The sequence below is a fragment of the Toxotes jaculatrix genome, chromosome 1 (assembly GCF_017976425.1).
Source record: "Toxotes jaculatrix isolate fToxJac2 chromosome 1, fToxJac2.pri, whole genome shotgun sequence".
In the NCBI taxonomy this organism is placed as follows: domain Eukaryota; kingdom Metazoa; phylum Chordata; class Actinopteri; family Toxotidae; genus Toxotes; species Toxotes jaculatrix.
In genome coordinates, this window is record NC_054394.1 from 24,978,551 (window position 1) to 24,993,398 (window position 14,848).

Sequence of the window (14,848 nt, forward strand, 5' to 3'; positions counted from 1 at the left end):
CAAAAGAAAATGGATATGAATTCAGACTACGTGCTTTAAGCTATGTGACCTGCCGGGACAACCTTGAGGAATTAATCTATTAAGTTTTAACAGAAGAGTTGGCAAAGAGAGATCATAGCCATAGAGAAAGAAGCTTTACTATTTGTTCCATCACTACTCTTACATAATAAACTTACTTACATAACATACTTAGTTTGAAAGAACTGAGACTTTGCTTAATAGTGTCTGTTTTTCACTGAGTTTAATTCAAATTCAGACTGTTTTAGATGTTCAAAAATTTATTGACTTTCTTTTACTTTCTGTGGTGTGATTTATTCTGTTCTTTTATTATGTGACTAAAGTTTAGAGGTTAAACTTGTCAAATTTCATAGATAAGTGTAAAGAAAAAAAAAGACAAAGTTTTGCTCACAGACAGAAGAGGTGGGTGGGAGGATAAAGTTTGTAGGGAGACACATCAGGTCATCTGGCTGTCCTTGGCTTGGAGCAGCAAGACGGACCTGGACCTCTCAGTCCTGTGGTAAGAAGAGAGATATGGCTGCTTTCCGAGCAGCTGCACCTGGAGGGAGGAAACAGAAGAAGAAAAGGTCAACAAGAGAACAGGGATGTGTGAAAACAATGTGAGGGTCTAATCCTGCAAAGGGGAAAATCAGACCAGGTGTTGTGCATCAAGTCTTTAATTTCATGCAGCATGGAGACAAGACCTACAGTTCACAGTGTGTTCTGTAGTGTCGTCTGAAGAGTGTTCTGAACTGTGACTCTCTTTATACCTGTAGCCAATATGGCATAAACACCTTTCCCAGCGGGAGGGACAATAAAGGATTTCTTTGATCACGCCTACTGTAAACACTCAGGACAACCAAATGGGGTTCACTCCCAGGACATCTAAGGTATTTCCAGATCAGCACTTCCAGATAACAGTTCACCCTAGGGAATATCTATTCTAAATGTCCACAAGGTATAATCCTTATTTTCTTACAACACTTCCGGGGAGAGTTTTACAACCTGAAAGAATTTGGGAAAACTTGTACAAAGGATGGTTTTGGCTACAGCTTATTTCTAAATTAACAATCCTAAACACAGATACATCGAAAACAAATTTCCACAGATGGAGAAGTTTCTGTGGGCATGTTGACATATTCACGCCACACAGTTCATTTCAATATATCCTCACTTTATCTGAATCATTTAGCAGCTTAGCAGACTTTAAAGAGTCCAAATGTAAAATGATCTTTAAAATCACCATAGTGCACCCTTTAGAGTATTTTGAATCAAAGATCCATGAGAGGAACGTTTGCTCCTCTCTGCTTTTTGTTATCGGTCTCAACTGGAAGTGCCCAGAACTCAGTGAATGAGAGATAACAAAGGAACGACCTCAATGCTCTTAAGATTGTATGTACATGCACATCTACATCTACACATCTGCTGGAGCGATCCAAGCTGTCCAGCTGTCACTGACCTACAGCCTCAGGCAGGAGCCTACACACTCCAGCCGTGGTCAACAGAGCTCAGGACCTGAATCTAACAGTAATGTTGCATGTCTATTTTCTTTCTCTCTCTACCTCTTCCAGCCTGTGTGTGTGTGTGCGTGTGCACATGTTATATGGGGCACAGCATTGCTGCAGGAACATGTAGGTCAGCTACATGAATCCAGCACTGCTTCATGTCACCTGAGAGGCCAATTAACTGAATTACTGAAACACACTGTTTTGTTGTTGTACGAATTACTTGGGTACTTACAGAACATGGACCAGCTACACCTACACTTAAGTCAAAAGAGGCAGCGACAACCACCTCTCACAGTGAAGAGTGCTTCAAATGCCTGGAGCTGATTTTTTTTCCTGCTGAACTGTCATTTTTCTAGTGATATGTCACTTTTCTGGCCCAAATCAAAGCAATGGAAATGGGTCATTGTTGCAGTTGGTGGATGGAGGCTGTGAACATGTGACAAGGACCAGCACCCAGGGGAGAAATGGAGGAAGGAGTTGGGAGTTGGAGAAGAGAGGGCACGAAGTGGAATGTATAATGATGTTAATGCATTTTGATGCGATGTATTTTCTTTCAATTCAAGACTGGTTTTGTTGGAACAAAAATAATAATAATTTCGATCATAGTAATAATAATGTCTACATGTCTGTGAACATCAATGACCAGTCAGTTTGTGTGTGTGTGTGCGTGTGTGAGATGTCAGTCTGCCCACGGCGGTGCAGTGGAATGGGTTGTGCTGAATATAAATCAGGTGACTGAACAGGCGGGGGTTTATTCCCAGACAAGCTCAGAAGATTGTGTAATGCCCACTCCTACATTACTGGTTTGCATGTGCACACACACACACACACACACACACACACACACACACACACACACACACACACACACACACACACACACACACACACACACACACACACATACACATGCCCACACACACATACACACAACCCTGTCTCCACTTGGCGAACAACACAACAAGCACTGTATTTACCAGTCTGCCTTCAGATAGACCACACGGCTGGAGCACAGACACTGAAGCTGACTGGACTCTATTTGGAGGTTTCTAATAATCTGGAAAGGAACCTTGTAATTCAGCAAACAACCTCCTTCCTGTTGGATTAGTTTGGGCTTAATTGGTTTGATTTGACTTTTGGTGGCAGCATCTGGGACTACAAGGTGATACAACTTGAACTTTCTCTGTCCTGTTTGACTTTTGTTCTTTTATATTCACTGTGCTGGAACTGTATTACCCTGTGAATGCTGAGGTTGGCAGGTGACCCTCAGAAGAGAGGAGGTGAAGTGGTGACCATGTGGATCCCGACACCCAGCATGACTCTCCCTCAGCGGATGGTGCTGTATGGGACGTGTGTTGTGGCGTTGATGAACTCTGTGGGCCTTCTGGTGCTCCTCGTCCAGCAGAATCAGCAACGTGCCTCGCTGGAGCAGACAGACGCAAGGCTGATGGAGGTGGAGCAAAGCTCGGTGGTGGAGTTCCTTCAGGAGGTGCCCAGGGGAGCAGCGGGGCTGCGAGCGAAAGTGGAGGAGCATCCGCAATACCAGTATCAATACCAGTACTCCAGGAACAAGAGAAGTGAAGAGCTGGAAAAGGAGCTACAGCAGGAGCTGCAGGAGCTTCGCCAGGAGGAGGGACAGGAGCTCTATCTGCAGGAGGTCAGCCAGGAGGTGGGAGAGCAAACAGAGAAGAAGATGAAGCACAAGCACCGACACAGCCAGAGTTACCACAAGGCGCATGTGCAGGACGACATGATGATGATGATGACTTACTCCATGGTGCCGGTGAGATGAGATATCTGCTGAGAGACTGTAAATAAGAGAGAAAAAATAAGTATCTTGAAATAATTTGATGAAAAATGCTGGATCACCAAGGCAATGGTCCAGACCATCAGGGGGACCCAAAGTTTCCAGGTCCCGTTTGTGGTAATTTGATTAGTTCTAAATTTGTGTGGTTATGCTGTATACACTACCAGCACAATACAAACTGACATAATAGGGACACATAATCTCAAGGCCCTATGTTGTAGAAAGGCCCAAGTTAAATTCTGCTTTTACGACCTCTGTTGTTTACGTTTTTACTGTGATCGCATGGATCTGAATACTTCTTTCGCCACGGGTGGGGTCAGTGCGTGCCCAAAGCTTAGTTTTGTTACACGTCCACATAACTGATTAATTAATCTCTGCTGCTAAACTTCCATCACAGTGTTTTAATTATATTTTGATATTTTCTCTTTTTCTTCAGATCAAGCTGTTGATCGACATTTGCAACAGCACAAAGGGAGTCTGCATAGCTGGTATGTCTTATTGGTATACTTTAAAATACATAATCACGTCCAAAATATCGCTTTTTATTCTCTTAACATGTTCAAACCTTCTGTTGCAGGACCTCCAGGACCGCCTGGTACGTGAACCCTTAATTCTGGATCCAAACTTAAAATCTAGCCATGCTGTACGTCTCCTTTGTGGCTTAGTGACCCATATCTGTGCTGAAAATGTTTTCCATTCAGATTTTTTGTGTTTCCGTAGGTTTGCCTGGCGCTGATGGTTTGCCCGGCCACAATGGGACTGATGGCATCCCGGGACTGAATGGACTGCCTGGGGCTGATGGGAAAAGAGGAAAAAAAGGTAAGGAAAAAGTGAGGCTCTATTCTGTTTTTACTCACCATCCATTTTTATTAATGCCTCGGGCTATGCTGGCCATTTAAGTGAAGAATGACTGTTACAAATTAACCGTAAAAGGGTTGAGAATCACCTAGGGGTAAAAAAAAATACCAAAATACCACACTTAAAATCAAATACACACAAAGACACCAACAAAACATACCAATCCACTCAGTTTCCTGATCTATCTGTGAATCATAATAACATCAGATTTTACAGACAGTGCAGTCTATATATAATTTATGAATGACTTGAGAGGCTGCCGTTCTCTCACATTCTCAGCGAATATTATTCATCTTTGTGGTTTTGGGCTTCAGCTCAATGAACCGGAAAACTCTCTTCTTGTATTCTCCCACTTCACTCTGTTATCCTCCACAGCGGAATGCATGATTCACCCAAGCAATTCAATGGTTTCATTCATAGTTTTAACAATAGGGTAAAGTGTACTGAGGTTATTAATGCATTTTCAGAGCTATTTTGCGTAATGTCGTGCACAGGGCCCGAAGGTGAGAAAGGAGAACCGGGTGAAAAAGGAGAGCGAGGAGAGCCTGGTCCGCCTGGAGAGAAGGGACAACCGTCCAATGATGTCATTATTGAAGGCAAGTAGAGCTCTACTCACTTCATGTTGCTTCCCCAAGTGACTTGAACTGATGTAGGATGGATTATAGTTTTTAAAAGGCCCACATCTGACATATCCTTATCATGAACCTACTTTTGTTTCCAGACAGTTTAGATGTTGTCCCCTCTTCTTTGTGCAGGTCCTCCTGGTCCCCCAGGACCTCCTGGGCCCATTGGCCCACCTGGACCTCCTGGCCCTCAAGGCCCTCCCAGAACAAGACATCACAGAGCCCACCTTCAGGCTGCTCAGACCCTGGGTGAGATATATGCTTTGTGACTGACATTAAAACTTTACCTTGGAAGCAGTCACTGGCAGAACAGTTTCTCCACAAGCTCCATTTGGTAGCTTTTCTGATCGTATCAAATAATCTTCCCCAGCAGATGGAGTTGATCACTTGTCATGGAACTGAAGATAATAATTTTCCCAATTTTTGAAAACTCATAAGACTTGGATGAGAAGTTGTTCATTGTCTCAGAAAGCTTTGCCAAGTAAACAGAGTGTGTGAACACTGAATGATGTGAAATGGAATTGTTTCTAACAGGGCTGTTACAGGCAATTCCAAATGATGAAACTTCATCTGCAAAGGAGGCTGTGAAACTACACGAGAAGCCTGTGAAGAAGAATGGTATGTTTTCAGAGAAGTGCGTACACATGTACAACATGTGCTGTGTGGTCAAGAAGTAAGCATCGCTGTTGTTTTGCTTCCCCTCAGAGTGCCTGATTAAGTCTCTGATCAACCCCAGGAATGTGTCAAAGATGGAGAGCACATTTGGCTCGTGGATGAAAGACACCGCTCAGCTGAACGACGAGCGAATATGGGTGGCAGAACATTTCTCTGGTGGGTTGGTCACAGAGAACCATAAGCACGGATGCACACAGAAAAAAAAAGTTAGCCTTTGTGTGTCGAAGCAATACAGGCATGCTAGACTACAGGATTTCTAATGCTGAACATGTCGCTCATTCTTCTCCAGGCCGTGTGGTGAAGGAGTACAGAAGCATTGCCTCCTTCCAGAACAACAGCAGTGATGTTGTGGATGTTAGAAAGTTCTATCAGGGCTGCGGACACACTGTTCACAATGGTTCCTTCTATTATCATATTGCTGGCACTTCCAGCATTGCCAGGTAAGCGAGTGATGCAGAGCTATTATTTCCATTTGTTCCATTCCTCCCTGATTAACAACATGCTGCTTTGTTTGTTCACAGATTTGATTTTCATACCAAGAGGCTTCACACTCTCACTGTAGACAATGCTTTGTACCACAACCTCGCCTACCTGCTCCACAACTCCAAGACCTACTTCAAACTTGCTGCAGATGAGAACGGCTTGTGGCTGATCTTCGCCTCCAGTGTGGATGAGAGCATCATAGTGGCCCAACTGGACCAGAAGACCTTCTCCATCACGTCCTATGTAAACACCACCTACCCCCGCACCAAGGCCGGCAACGCCTTCATTGCTTGTGGTGTCCTGTATGTCACTGACACCAAGGACACCAGAGTCACCTTTGCTTTTGACCTGCTGAAGGGGAAGCCGGTCAATGTGACCTTTGACTTGAGGTCTCCGGGTGGAGTGCTGGCAATGCTCTCCTACAGCCCAAAGGACAGACACCTGTATGTGTGGGACCACACCTACGTCAGGCTCTATGTGGTCCATTTCATCTCTGATGAGTGAACAACAGAGCCTGAAGATGCCAGACAACATGCAGACAGGCTCCAAACTCCACCTTTGGAAACTGGTCATATTTAAGTTTTCAAGAGAGGTGTAGACATCACAGTCTCAGCTCCATCGTCCAGTCAAACGATGTGGTCGGTTGTTAAAAATCAGTTTCACTCAAGGAAATGTTTGGTTGTTAATTAATGTGATATTGTCATAAATAAATACTGCTGTATTTATATCCTATTCTCAATGTACATGTGAGATTTTGGAGTAACTAACGGTGTGAATTCTTTTTTTCTCATTTTGTATCAAACAGTTCACAAAATGGAACTTATTACTCATCTTTTGTGTCTCTGTGTTGTAAGTTGTTAAATTATTTTGTGTGTTTGCATGGCAATTATGTTTTATGTATTTTTATACAGAGGAAAGTCATCCCCCAGATATTCTGTACATGTATAGACAGTCCACCTGCCTTTGTAGTGCAGCAACATGGTCCCTGATTGCTTATTCCTCTTCACAGAAAATGAAAAATGAAAAAACAAAGAAAAAAAAACCCAAAACAAAAACAAACAAAAAACAATGCCAAATCAGCCTGATGAAATAAAAAGAATTTATTCACTTTACAAAGGTAAAACTCTGACCATGACCTGTTCTCTCACACACCTTCAGGCTCAAGTGCCCTAGTAAGTGTCTACCCATGATATTGGCTTCTTCTGCATTATTACATGCACCACACACACATACACGCACACCAGACACCAGTAGGACCATTGGTAAAACACATAAGATACATACAGTACACATAGTGGGCAGAAAGAGGGAGAGAAACACAAATCTCTTTAATAAATACCATACATACACTTACAACTAATCCAGCTGGTATGATACAAACCAAAAATAAAGAAATGCTTTCATGTTTGTACAAGCTGTTGTGGTGTGTGTGTGTATGTATATATGTAAATATGTATACATATATATATGTGTGTGTGTGTGTACATATCTATATATATATATATAGATATATATACATACGTATACACACACACACGCACACACCTATTTATTTATATAATTTATATATTAAAACTATTTTAAACGTTTAACTACTTGGCCAAATAAAGCCAGACATTCATTTGTATATAACAGTTTCTTCTTCAATAACCTATTTATTTGAAATAAACTTTTAGTGTCTCCAGAATTTGAGTGCAAATATCTATTCCTTATGGATGAAACAGTAAAAACAACTAGCGAGGTAACACACTTACATACAGTAGACTGTGTTGCACATCTCCCAGTCAGATACAGTAAAACCCCTTACATTCCTAAAATAAAAGGCAATAAGTTAAATAGCTTTACAAAGGAATGGCCAACCAAACAAACACAAACATATAAATACTTTAAATAATAAAACTAAAAAAAAAAACATCTTGTGCAAAACCAGAAGTGAACCTTTGTGTTTCTGCTCTGGGTGGGTGGGTGTTTAGGTTTGGACCAGACAGATGGAAACATTTAAATCACAGTCACAGGAGTAAAACACATCATCTTCCAAACAGGAATGTTCTAGCAGTGACTTCGCCACACAAACAGGCATTTGAGGGCAGGTGAGCGGGCAGGCGTACAGATGGCAGACACAGCAGAGTGAACACACACTCCACGACCAACCCGGGCCAGGCTGAGCCCAAACCGGGAGAGGCCAGAGTGAGTGATGGGCAGCCAGTGCAATTGGTAGGCGGGGTAGGGGTGTGGTGTCATTATAGGAGCAATGCACCATCAACTCTTCCATAATGGCTGAGAAAAGCTGGGCAAAAAGGCAGGGGGGGGTGGGGGCAAAACCATTGAAACAAAATGCAGATTCCAACAACTCGATTCACACTGGAAACCACTGACTTAATAACAAACCACAGTGCTGGTTACAGTAGATGCTAAGAGATTTCAGCTGTGGGCACAAAATGACGACAGTTACACACTTTTAAAATTTTTGCTTGAGCACTTTTACAGAGCACTATCAATAGACCTGTGATTGCACCGCGTAACGAGAACAGGACATGCATAGCTTCCCTATGGACACACTCTAAGAGTAGAGATTCTTCAATAAAATTACAATAAATCTAGCTTTAAAATCAAGTATGATAACTTTTGCTTGTTACTTTGCTTTCAGCCTTTGGGAAAAAAAAAAATATTTGCAGCTCCGTTTTCTCATTCTGGATATGATTTACATCAACAGTAAACCCATGAACACTGCACACTCTGAAAGATGCCAAAAGCATGGTGATCTTTTGACTAACTCTTCCCCCATCAATTATACTATTAATGCCTAGTGAGTGTTACATAAGCTTTTTGTGTTTTTTTTCTTTTCCTCTTTGGACCCTCAGAAGTGGAAGTAGTCGTTACAGGACGTCAACCAAGCTGCTGGGGAAATTGTAGCGGTCAGGGAGGACCCTCATCTTCAGGGTGCCATCTGCTCCACACGTGAAGATGCGGTTACCGGGCCGCGTCTCCACCTGCATGACACCGGCGCCGATGTTGCGGAAGATGGACTGCTTGGCATGCTCGTGGCTAAAAGAGTGCATGAGCCCGTGGCCGGCTAACTTCCACACCTGGAGACAGAGAAAGTAAGAGAGGGGACAAAACAGATGTTAAGTATCTGATTGATAAAAACTGATAATCAAGCTGATAGATGTCTCACCATAACCAGCAGAACAAGTTACACTAAAGATTTAAAATCGGTTCCTGGCTCTGTCCAAAGGTGATATCACCTGCAAATCTCACTCAACAACACTTTATCACGCCTGATTACCCTGTACAAAAACCCAGGAGAAAAAATCAGGGTTCCTACAGATTTCTACAAGTTAAATTTAAGACTTTTTCAAGACCGCTTAGAACAGAATTTAATCAGTCAATTTCTCAGCTCTGCTCCCTTCGCAACAATCTCCTTTTCAATTAGCTCACCCGCCGCCGTAGCAACTGTAAATAGATAACCACACCGGTCTTTGCTCGTCTCCCACCATAGTCACAGTGAAGCCAAGCGTTACATGTGCTTTGTCATATTTCCTCGTTTCGGGTGACTTTCGTCTCATTATCTCCATCTCAGCGGTGCGATGCCGGGTCACACACACACACGCCCCCGCCCCTGGCATCGCACTGCGCCCCCCGAGGGGCTATTTGAGAAGGACTGTACTGGAGGCACTAGCTGGCGCTGAGAGGCTAACACTGGCTGATGGTCCCGACGCAGAGGCAAGCATAGCAGAGATGGCAGAAGTTTGCTGTATAACTTTTACGACAGCTCGCGTGACTCCAACGCCTTGATGCCTCCCATTGTCCCTAATTTAATCGTTTTCTTGCACAAGGTGCAGCGAGCCACAAACACATTCCCTTCCACCGGCGTCAGCCAAGATGAGAATGACATTTTCTGTAACCACAAACTGTTAAACTTGCACTTCCCCATACTGTTTACATTTCTACTTCTCGCGGTGCTGCCGCGCCCGCGAGCTCATCAGTGTTCGGGAACACTTGACGTCACCGTTGGGCCGAGTGTTCTGCGATCACATCCAATGGCGGGCTGCAGAGTCAGCCACACCTGCTGCTAATTTCAACACTAATTGTCAGGTTGGAACAGGTGGAAATGACGTTACTTTCTTTGCGGGTTGGAGATTTCCCACACATTCAAACACAATACAACGAGCGAGTTTAAGACAACACAATTTAAGACCTATGACATCAAATTTAATACATTTTAAGCCTTTTTTTAAGGTATTAAATTTAGATTTGTAAATTCAATACTTTTAAGACTTTTTAAGACGCCGCAGGAACCCTGAAAAATGTCATGTTGTGGTTTTGCGAGTGTTCAAAACTATTTCTTAGCCGGGAGTGTTGTTGTCCACATGCATTCCACCTTGGCAAGACACGTTTTGCTACTTAAAATACACCCAACATCATTGTAAAGTCCAGCTTTCCCCAGACCATTTGTAATTGCAATATTTGTCCTGCATCAGGGATGAAAGCTCTATATCTCACAGAGACTGATGATTAAGCCTCACTTCAAAGAGGTGAGGACTTCACACATAGATGGTATACTACTTGGCAATGAGGGGTGATGTTCTGATCTTATCAAGTGGGTACTTACCCAGAATAAGACATTAAAACTCAGCACAAACAAAACAATGTGATTTGGCAGGTCAGTGAGTGAATGATGACGCCTGAGTCACCTTCATGTTGCCCTCCGCAGAGCCAGTGACGAAGAAGTCCTCGAAGGCATCCAGTGCGAGGGCCTTGATGGCTGAGTCATGGGCCTGGAAAGTGTGGAGCAGCTGCCTCTGGCGGATGTCGAACACGCACACAAAGCCCTTTCTGCCTCCAGTGATTAGCAGCTGCTGTTTCGGAGCATACTGCAGAACAGTGGCCCCGTTCTCATGGCAGGGGAATGCTGAAGGGTGGGTGGGAAGAAAAGTGAAATTGGATGACAAATCAACTTCATACACAGGAAAAATCATTAAAATAGGCTTGTTTGAAGCATTTGGGATTTCTTACCATGGACCATGGTATTGCTAGGTGAAATCAGAGTATCCCACAGGCAAACATTTCTGGGGAAAAACCGAGGATAATATTAGTCAGTCAATACCAAGAGGAAGAAAAAACAGTAGTGCTGGTTTAATAGTGGTGTTCCTCAGTGCAGATGCTGACCTGTTATCATTGGACTGTCCGGCCGTGGCGATGAGGCTAGAGGATGTGATGAAGGCAAAATCGCCACAGGTCTTAGTGTGGCACTGCCAACTCTGTCGGCAAGAACAGGACAAGAGAAACAAAGAATACATATTCATTTTAATGATATAGTTAGTTTTATATCTAAACATGTGTATGTGTGCTGAGGTGGTGATGAAGAGGTGAGGTAGGTGGGAGGTGACCTCACCAGGTAGGGTTTGGGGTTGGAGGATGTCTGGTTGACCTGCCAGAGACTGAGGAAGCCCTCTCCATCAGCAACTCCACACTACAAGAAGAGCACATAGCAATCAAGAACAATCATACTAGATAGACAAAACACAGGCGTTGCAGTGCGTGTGAGTGTGTGTACCTTATTGCCTTGGGAGTTGAAATAGAGCCGGGTGACTCTAGCGTTGCCTGCTTGTCTGAAGCAAATAAGCTGCTGAGGTCTGTTCCATTCAAACATTCTCACACTGCCGTCCTGAGCCCCTGTCATGTCTGACAACACAAACAGACACACAGAAATAGGGACAAACACAGAGAAAAAGAATGGGAGACAGACATGGGGGGAAATGAAAGACAGATGAGAAGAAGATAAATAAAAATTACAGAACTATAAAACAAAAACTTAGCTTTATACTGGTGATGATTCATGTGCACAGGCTTCAATGTGGGCACTTACAATACTGATATATGGGGTGGGATGTCATTCTCTTCACATTATTTAAATTCCGCTTCATAATCTGGAAAAAAAAAGCAGATGAAAACATTTAAATAAAAACACAATTCATAAAGTATGACGTCCAGATGTGTTTTATGAAATTTAGCCTTTTCCAATTTATCAATATTTCTGTTATGATTTATCTGTTTATCAAAATTTTTGGCCCCAGTCCTATTTCTAAACACTAATTTGTTATCACACTTCATTCACTGGGAGTGGAAACGGGAGGATGTTTCACTGTGTTGGTTCTTTACTGCAGAATAATACAACAGTTTAGATTCAAAGACGAGTCTTAAATCTCTTGGCAGATAAAAACCACAGGCAGTCCTGTCTGCAAACCTATTTATTGCTCTGAGAAGATGCAAATTCTTGTGTGAGCTCCCCTGTTTGTAGTGTATGTTGTTTCTGTCATTTCATATGTTGCATATCAGGAAGATGATGATCCATCTATCAATCCAGGCACTAAATGGATGGGATCTTAATCAGACCCCTCTGCACACTTAAGAAACTCCCTTCAAAATTCACTGAACCTGTATGACTCTCACTGTCCTGTCTTGCTTAGTGTATCACACTCAGAATTTATCAACATGGCTGGGACATAGAGAACCCTGGCAGTGAATGCATATGACGCAAATCTGCACCTTGGGTAGCCGGCTGTGAGAGCTGCTGCTATCTGTGTTTACATGAATCCATCTCTGCCATGGAAACATGCCTCCTCTCTGTATCAGCCTCCATAGACTCAGCAGGTCAGCTGTTTAGTCGTTATGTCGTTAGTTTGGTTCAACAATGATAAGAATTAAAATACACACTTCTGAAAATGTGCAGAGGCCTCTTTCAAGAATCAGAGGCTTCTTTCAAGTTTACATTTAGAACCTTTGGGAGTTAATACATTTAAAACTGATGTATCTGTTGTGGACCACAGATTGTCAGGAAATTAAATGTCCACAGTTGTACCACGGAGATTATATGCTGCACAAATGCTCCAAAATAGAGCTTAGTTTCCCCCTAGTGGTGATTACTAACAACTGCATATGCCACCCTGCCTGGTTTGATTGTGTTTGTGTATATACACACACACACATATATATATATATATATATATATATATGTTTGTAGCAGATAAACTCATACCACACTGGCTCCCATGCTGGTCTGCCCACTGCCGAGCCATGGCATAGATGCAGAGACCGGCATCTGTGGTGGTGCAAAAGGGACAGAGCTAGCCTGGGCAATGTTGGTATGAGAAGAGCGATGGTCTATGTCATCAGAGCTGTAAAACAAAACATAACCCGTCATTTTTTTTTTCCTTCTTTTTTTTAGAGATGTTAAGAAAGTTAGCAGTTTGGGGGCACTGAGAATTCAGCTTGTTTCTTTGAGGACAGTGAAAATGCCATGTATTATCTATCCTGAATCTGACCTGCGGGACTCCTTATCAAAGTCCTCCCCTATCCACGTGAAGGGCTGGACAGCCACTAGAGTAGACACGTCCACCTCCTGGACATCATGAGTGGAGGCCAACACTATCTCATTGGAGTTAGCCTGGGTCAGGAAGGTAGCACGGAGAGGAGAGAAGTGGAGGGAGGAAAAGACAACATTAAAGGTGGACTAGGAGACAGCTTCATCTAATTTCCTGAAGAGGAACTGATATGTATTTGTGTATTCAAAAGAAGGTTCCAGGAAAGGATTATGTAATTAGGTTTTGTCACACAGTGTTGTATTTACCCTATACTTAGTACCAAATTACATAGTTCTTTCCAGGAAACATCCTAGAAAATAATTATTATGGGCTTGTACAACAAAGGGTTTCCCAGTATTTTCTAATCACACAAACACGCAAACAAACACACAAACACGCAAACACACAGAGAGAGAGAGAGAGAGAGAGAGAGAGAGAGAGAGAGAGAGAGAGAGAGAGAGAGAGAGAGAGAGAGAGAGAGAGAGAGCTTACCTTATTGATGGAAAATGCCATGATTATATCAGACTCCTTGTGAATAATTTTAGCCTTGCCTCCAGGGTACCCCAGATCTGCCTCTACCTGGAAAAGCCAAGAAAACCAATACGAGGTTCAACACTCAAAAGCTACAGGATTCTTTTCAGCTTTCAAAAATTAATGTTCAGAAGCCTATGCTTCATAAATACGGTTTATGTTATGTTAATTTCCTTCTATTAGGAGTAGGACAGAAAAATACATATTTCCATAACATTTTCTATGGGCCCTGAAGTTGCTCTATAAAAAAATTCCCACTTCACATGAAAGTAGCTTCAATTACAGCCACATTCACAAGGGGAGAGAAGCAATCATAGGAGAATGTAACATGTAGAGGTAAACGATTAAATTTTGACAGTTCTGTCTGTTGATTTAGGTTTCCCCAGTGACAACACCCTACCCGATTAGCAAGCTTCATTCAGCCCTGACAGTGAGCATGCAAGTTAGTAGGTCTACTGTGTGTGCCAACTCTCTTAAGGGAGCCTTTTTTTTTTTTTTTTTTTTTTTTGCTTTTGGTCCAGCAGAATCAGTCCAGCTAGAGGGAAGAGAGGAGTGAGAAACACAGGGAGACGTGTTATTGGTAGGGATTGGATGTGAGGTTTTGTGAGTGGATGCCGCAGGTGTCCCAGTGAGAGGGAAAGATCAGAAGTTAGATCTAAGCATAAGAGCCTTGGGTAGATTTTATGCCAGAAAAATTGCCAGGGCAGTCACTATCAGTCCAAGCTGGAGAGGAGACATCAAGAGCTTCACCCAGTTTGGTGCTACCTCTAACCATAACCTGAAAACGCCTGTGCAGCTAGTGCACAGTAATTATTTTTAAGTTTAATGCAATTTCTCCTTCAAGCTTGGGTTTGCAGTGACTCTTCCAGACAGACGGACAGTCAGAGCCAGGACCTGGGCTGGTACAGTAAATTATACTACCTTACGGGGACTGCTAGCTCCTGCTATGCAGTTTGGGCTTATACGGTCCATATGGTTCTCTATAGACTACACAACACACAC

At 42.9% G+C, this 14,848-nt stretch overlaps 2 protein-coding genes across 4 annotated transcripts in view; one reads left to right on the forward strand and one right to left on the reverse strand.

Moving 5' to 3' along the window:
* Positions 1 to 2,500: 2,500 nt before the first annotated feature.
* gldn (gliomedin) lies at positions 2,501 to 7,051 on the forward strand. The gene is made up of 10 exons (XM_041040926.1): positions 2,501 to 3,288; positions 3,749 to 3,800; positions 3,890 to 3,907; positions 4,033 to 4,131; positions 4,665 to 4,766; positions 4,926 to 5,042; positions 5,328 to 5,411; positions 5,499 to 5,624; positions 5,758 to 5,908; positions 5,990 to 7,051. Exons 1-10 carry the CDS (start codon positions 2,749 to 2,751, stop codon positions 6,453 to 6,455), a joined length of 1,755 nt encoding a protein of 584 aa, XP_040896860.1. The 5' UTR covers positions 2,501 to 2,748; the 3' UTR covers positions 6,456 to 7,051.
* Positions 7,033 to 14,848, reverse strand: part of dmxl2 (Dmx-like 2) — a 36,883-nt gene continuing 29,067 nt past the window's right edge. For all 3 annotated transcript variants that reach the window (XM_041040733.1, XM_041040651.1, XM_041040807.1), the window contains 11 exons: positions 14,768 to 14,833; positions 13,808 to 13,894; positions 13,277 to 13,398; positions 12,991 to 13,129; positions 11,821 to 11,881; positions 11,509 to 11,636; positions 11,347 to 11,424; positions 11,121 to 11,212; positions 10,968 to 11,020; positions 10,646 to 10,863; positions 7,033 to 9,037 (listed from right to left, as the gene is read on the reverse strand). In XM_041040733.1, coding sequence (XP_040896667.1) covers positions 8,828 to 9,037; positions 10,646 to 10,863; positions 10,968 to 11,020; positions 11,121 to 11,212; positions 11,347 to 11,424; positions 11,509 to 11,636; positions 11,821 to 11,881; positions 12,991 to 13,129; positions 13,277 to 13,398; positions 13,808 to 13,894; positions 14,768 to 14,833 — 1,254 coding nt within the window. In that variant the 3' untranslated portion in view covers positions 7,033 to 8,827. The remainder of the gene's footprint in view (positions 9,038 to 10,645; positions 10,864 to 10,967; positions 11,021 to 11,120; positions 11,213 to 11,346; positions 11,425 to 11,508; positions 11,637 to 11,820; positions 11,882 to 12,990; positions 13,130 to 13,276; positions 13,399 to 13,807; positions 13,895 to 14,767; positions 14,834 to 14,848) is intronic.

Bases quoted from the DNA above. Each gene is read 5' to 3' on its own strand.
- gldn (XM_041040926.1), top strand. From the start codon at position 2,749: ATGCTGAGGTTGGCAGGTGACCCTCAGAAGAGAGGAGGTGAAGTGGTG. The intron at 4,132-4,664 runs GTAAGGAAAAAG...TGTCGTGCACAG, and splicing joins TGGGAAAAGAGGAAAAAAAG to GGCCCGAAGGTGAGAAAGGA. The intron at 5,909-5,989 runs GTAAGCGAGTGA...GTTTGTTCACAG, and splicing joins GGCACTTCCAGCATTGCCAG to ATTTGATTTTCATACCAAGA.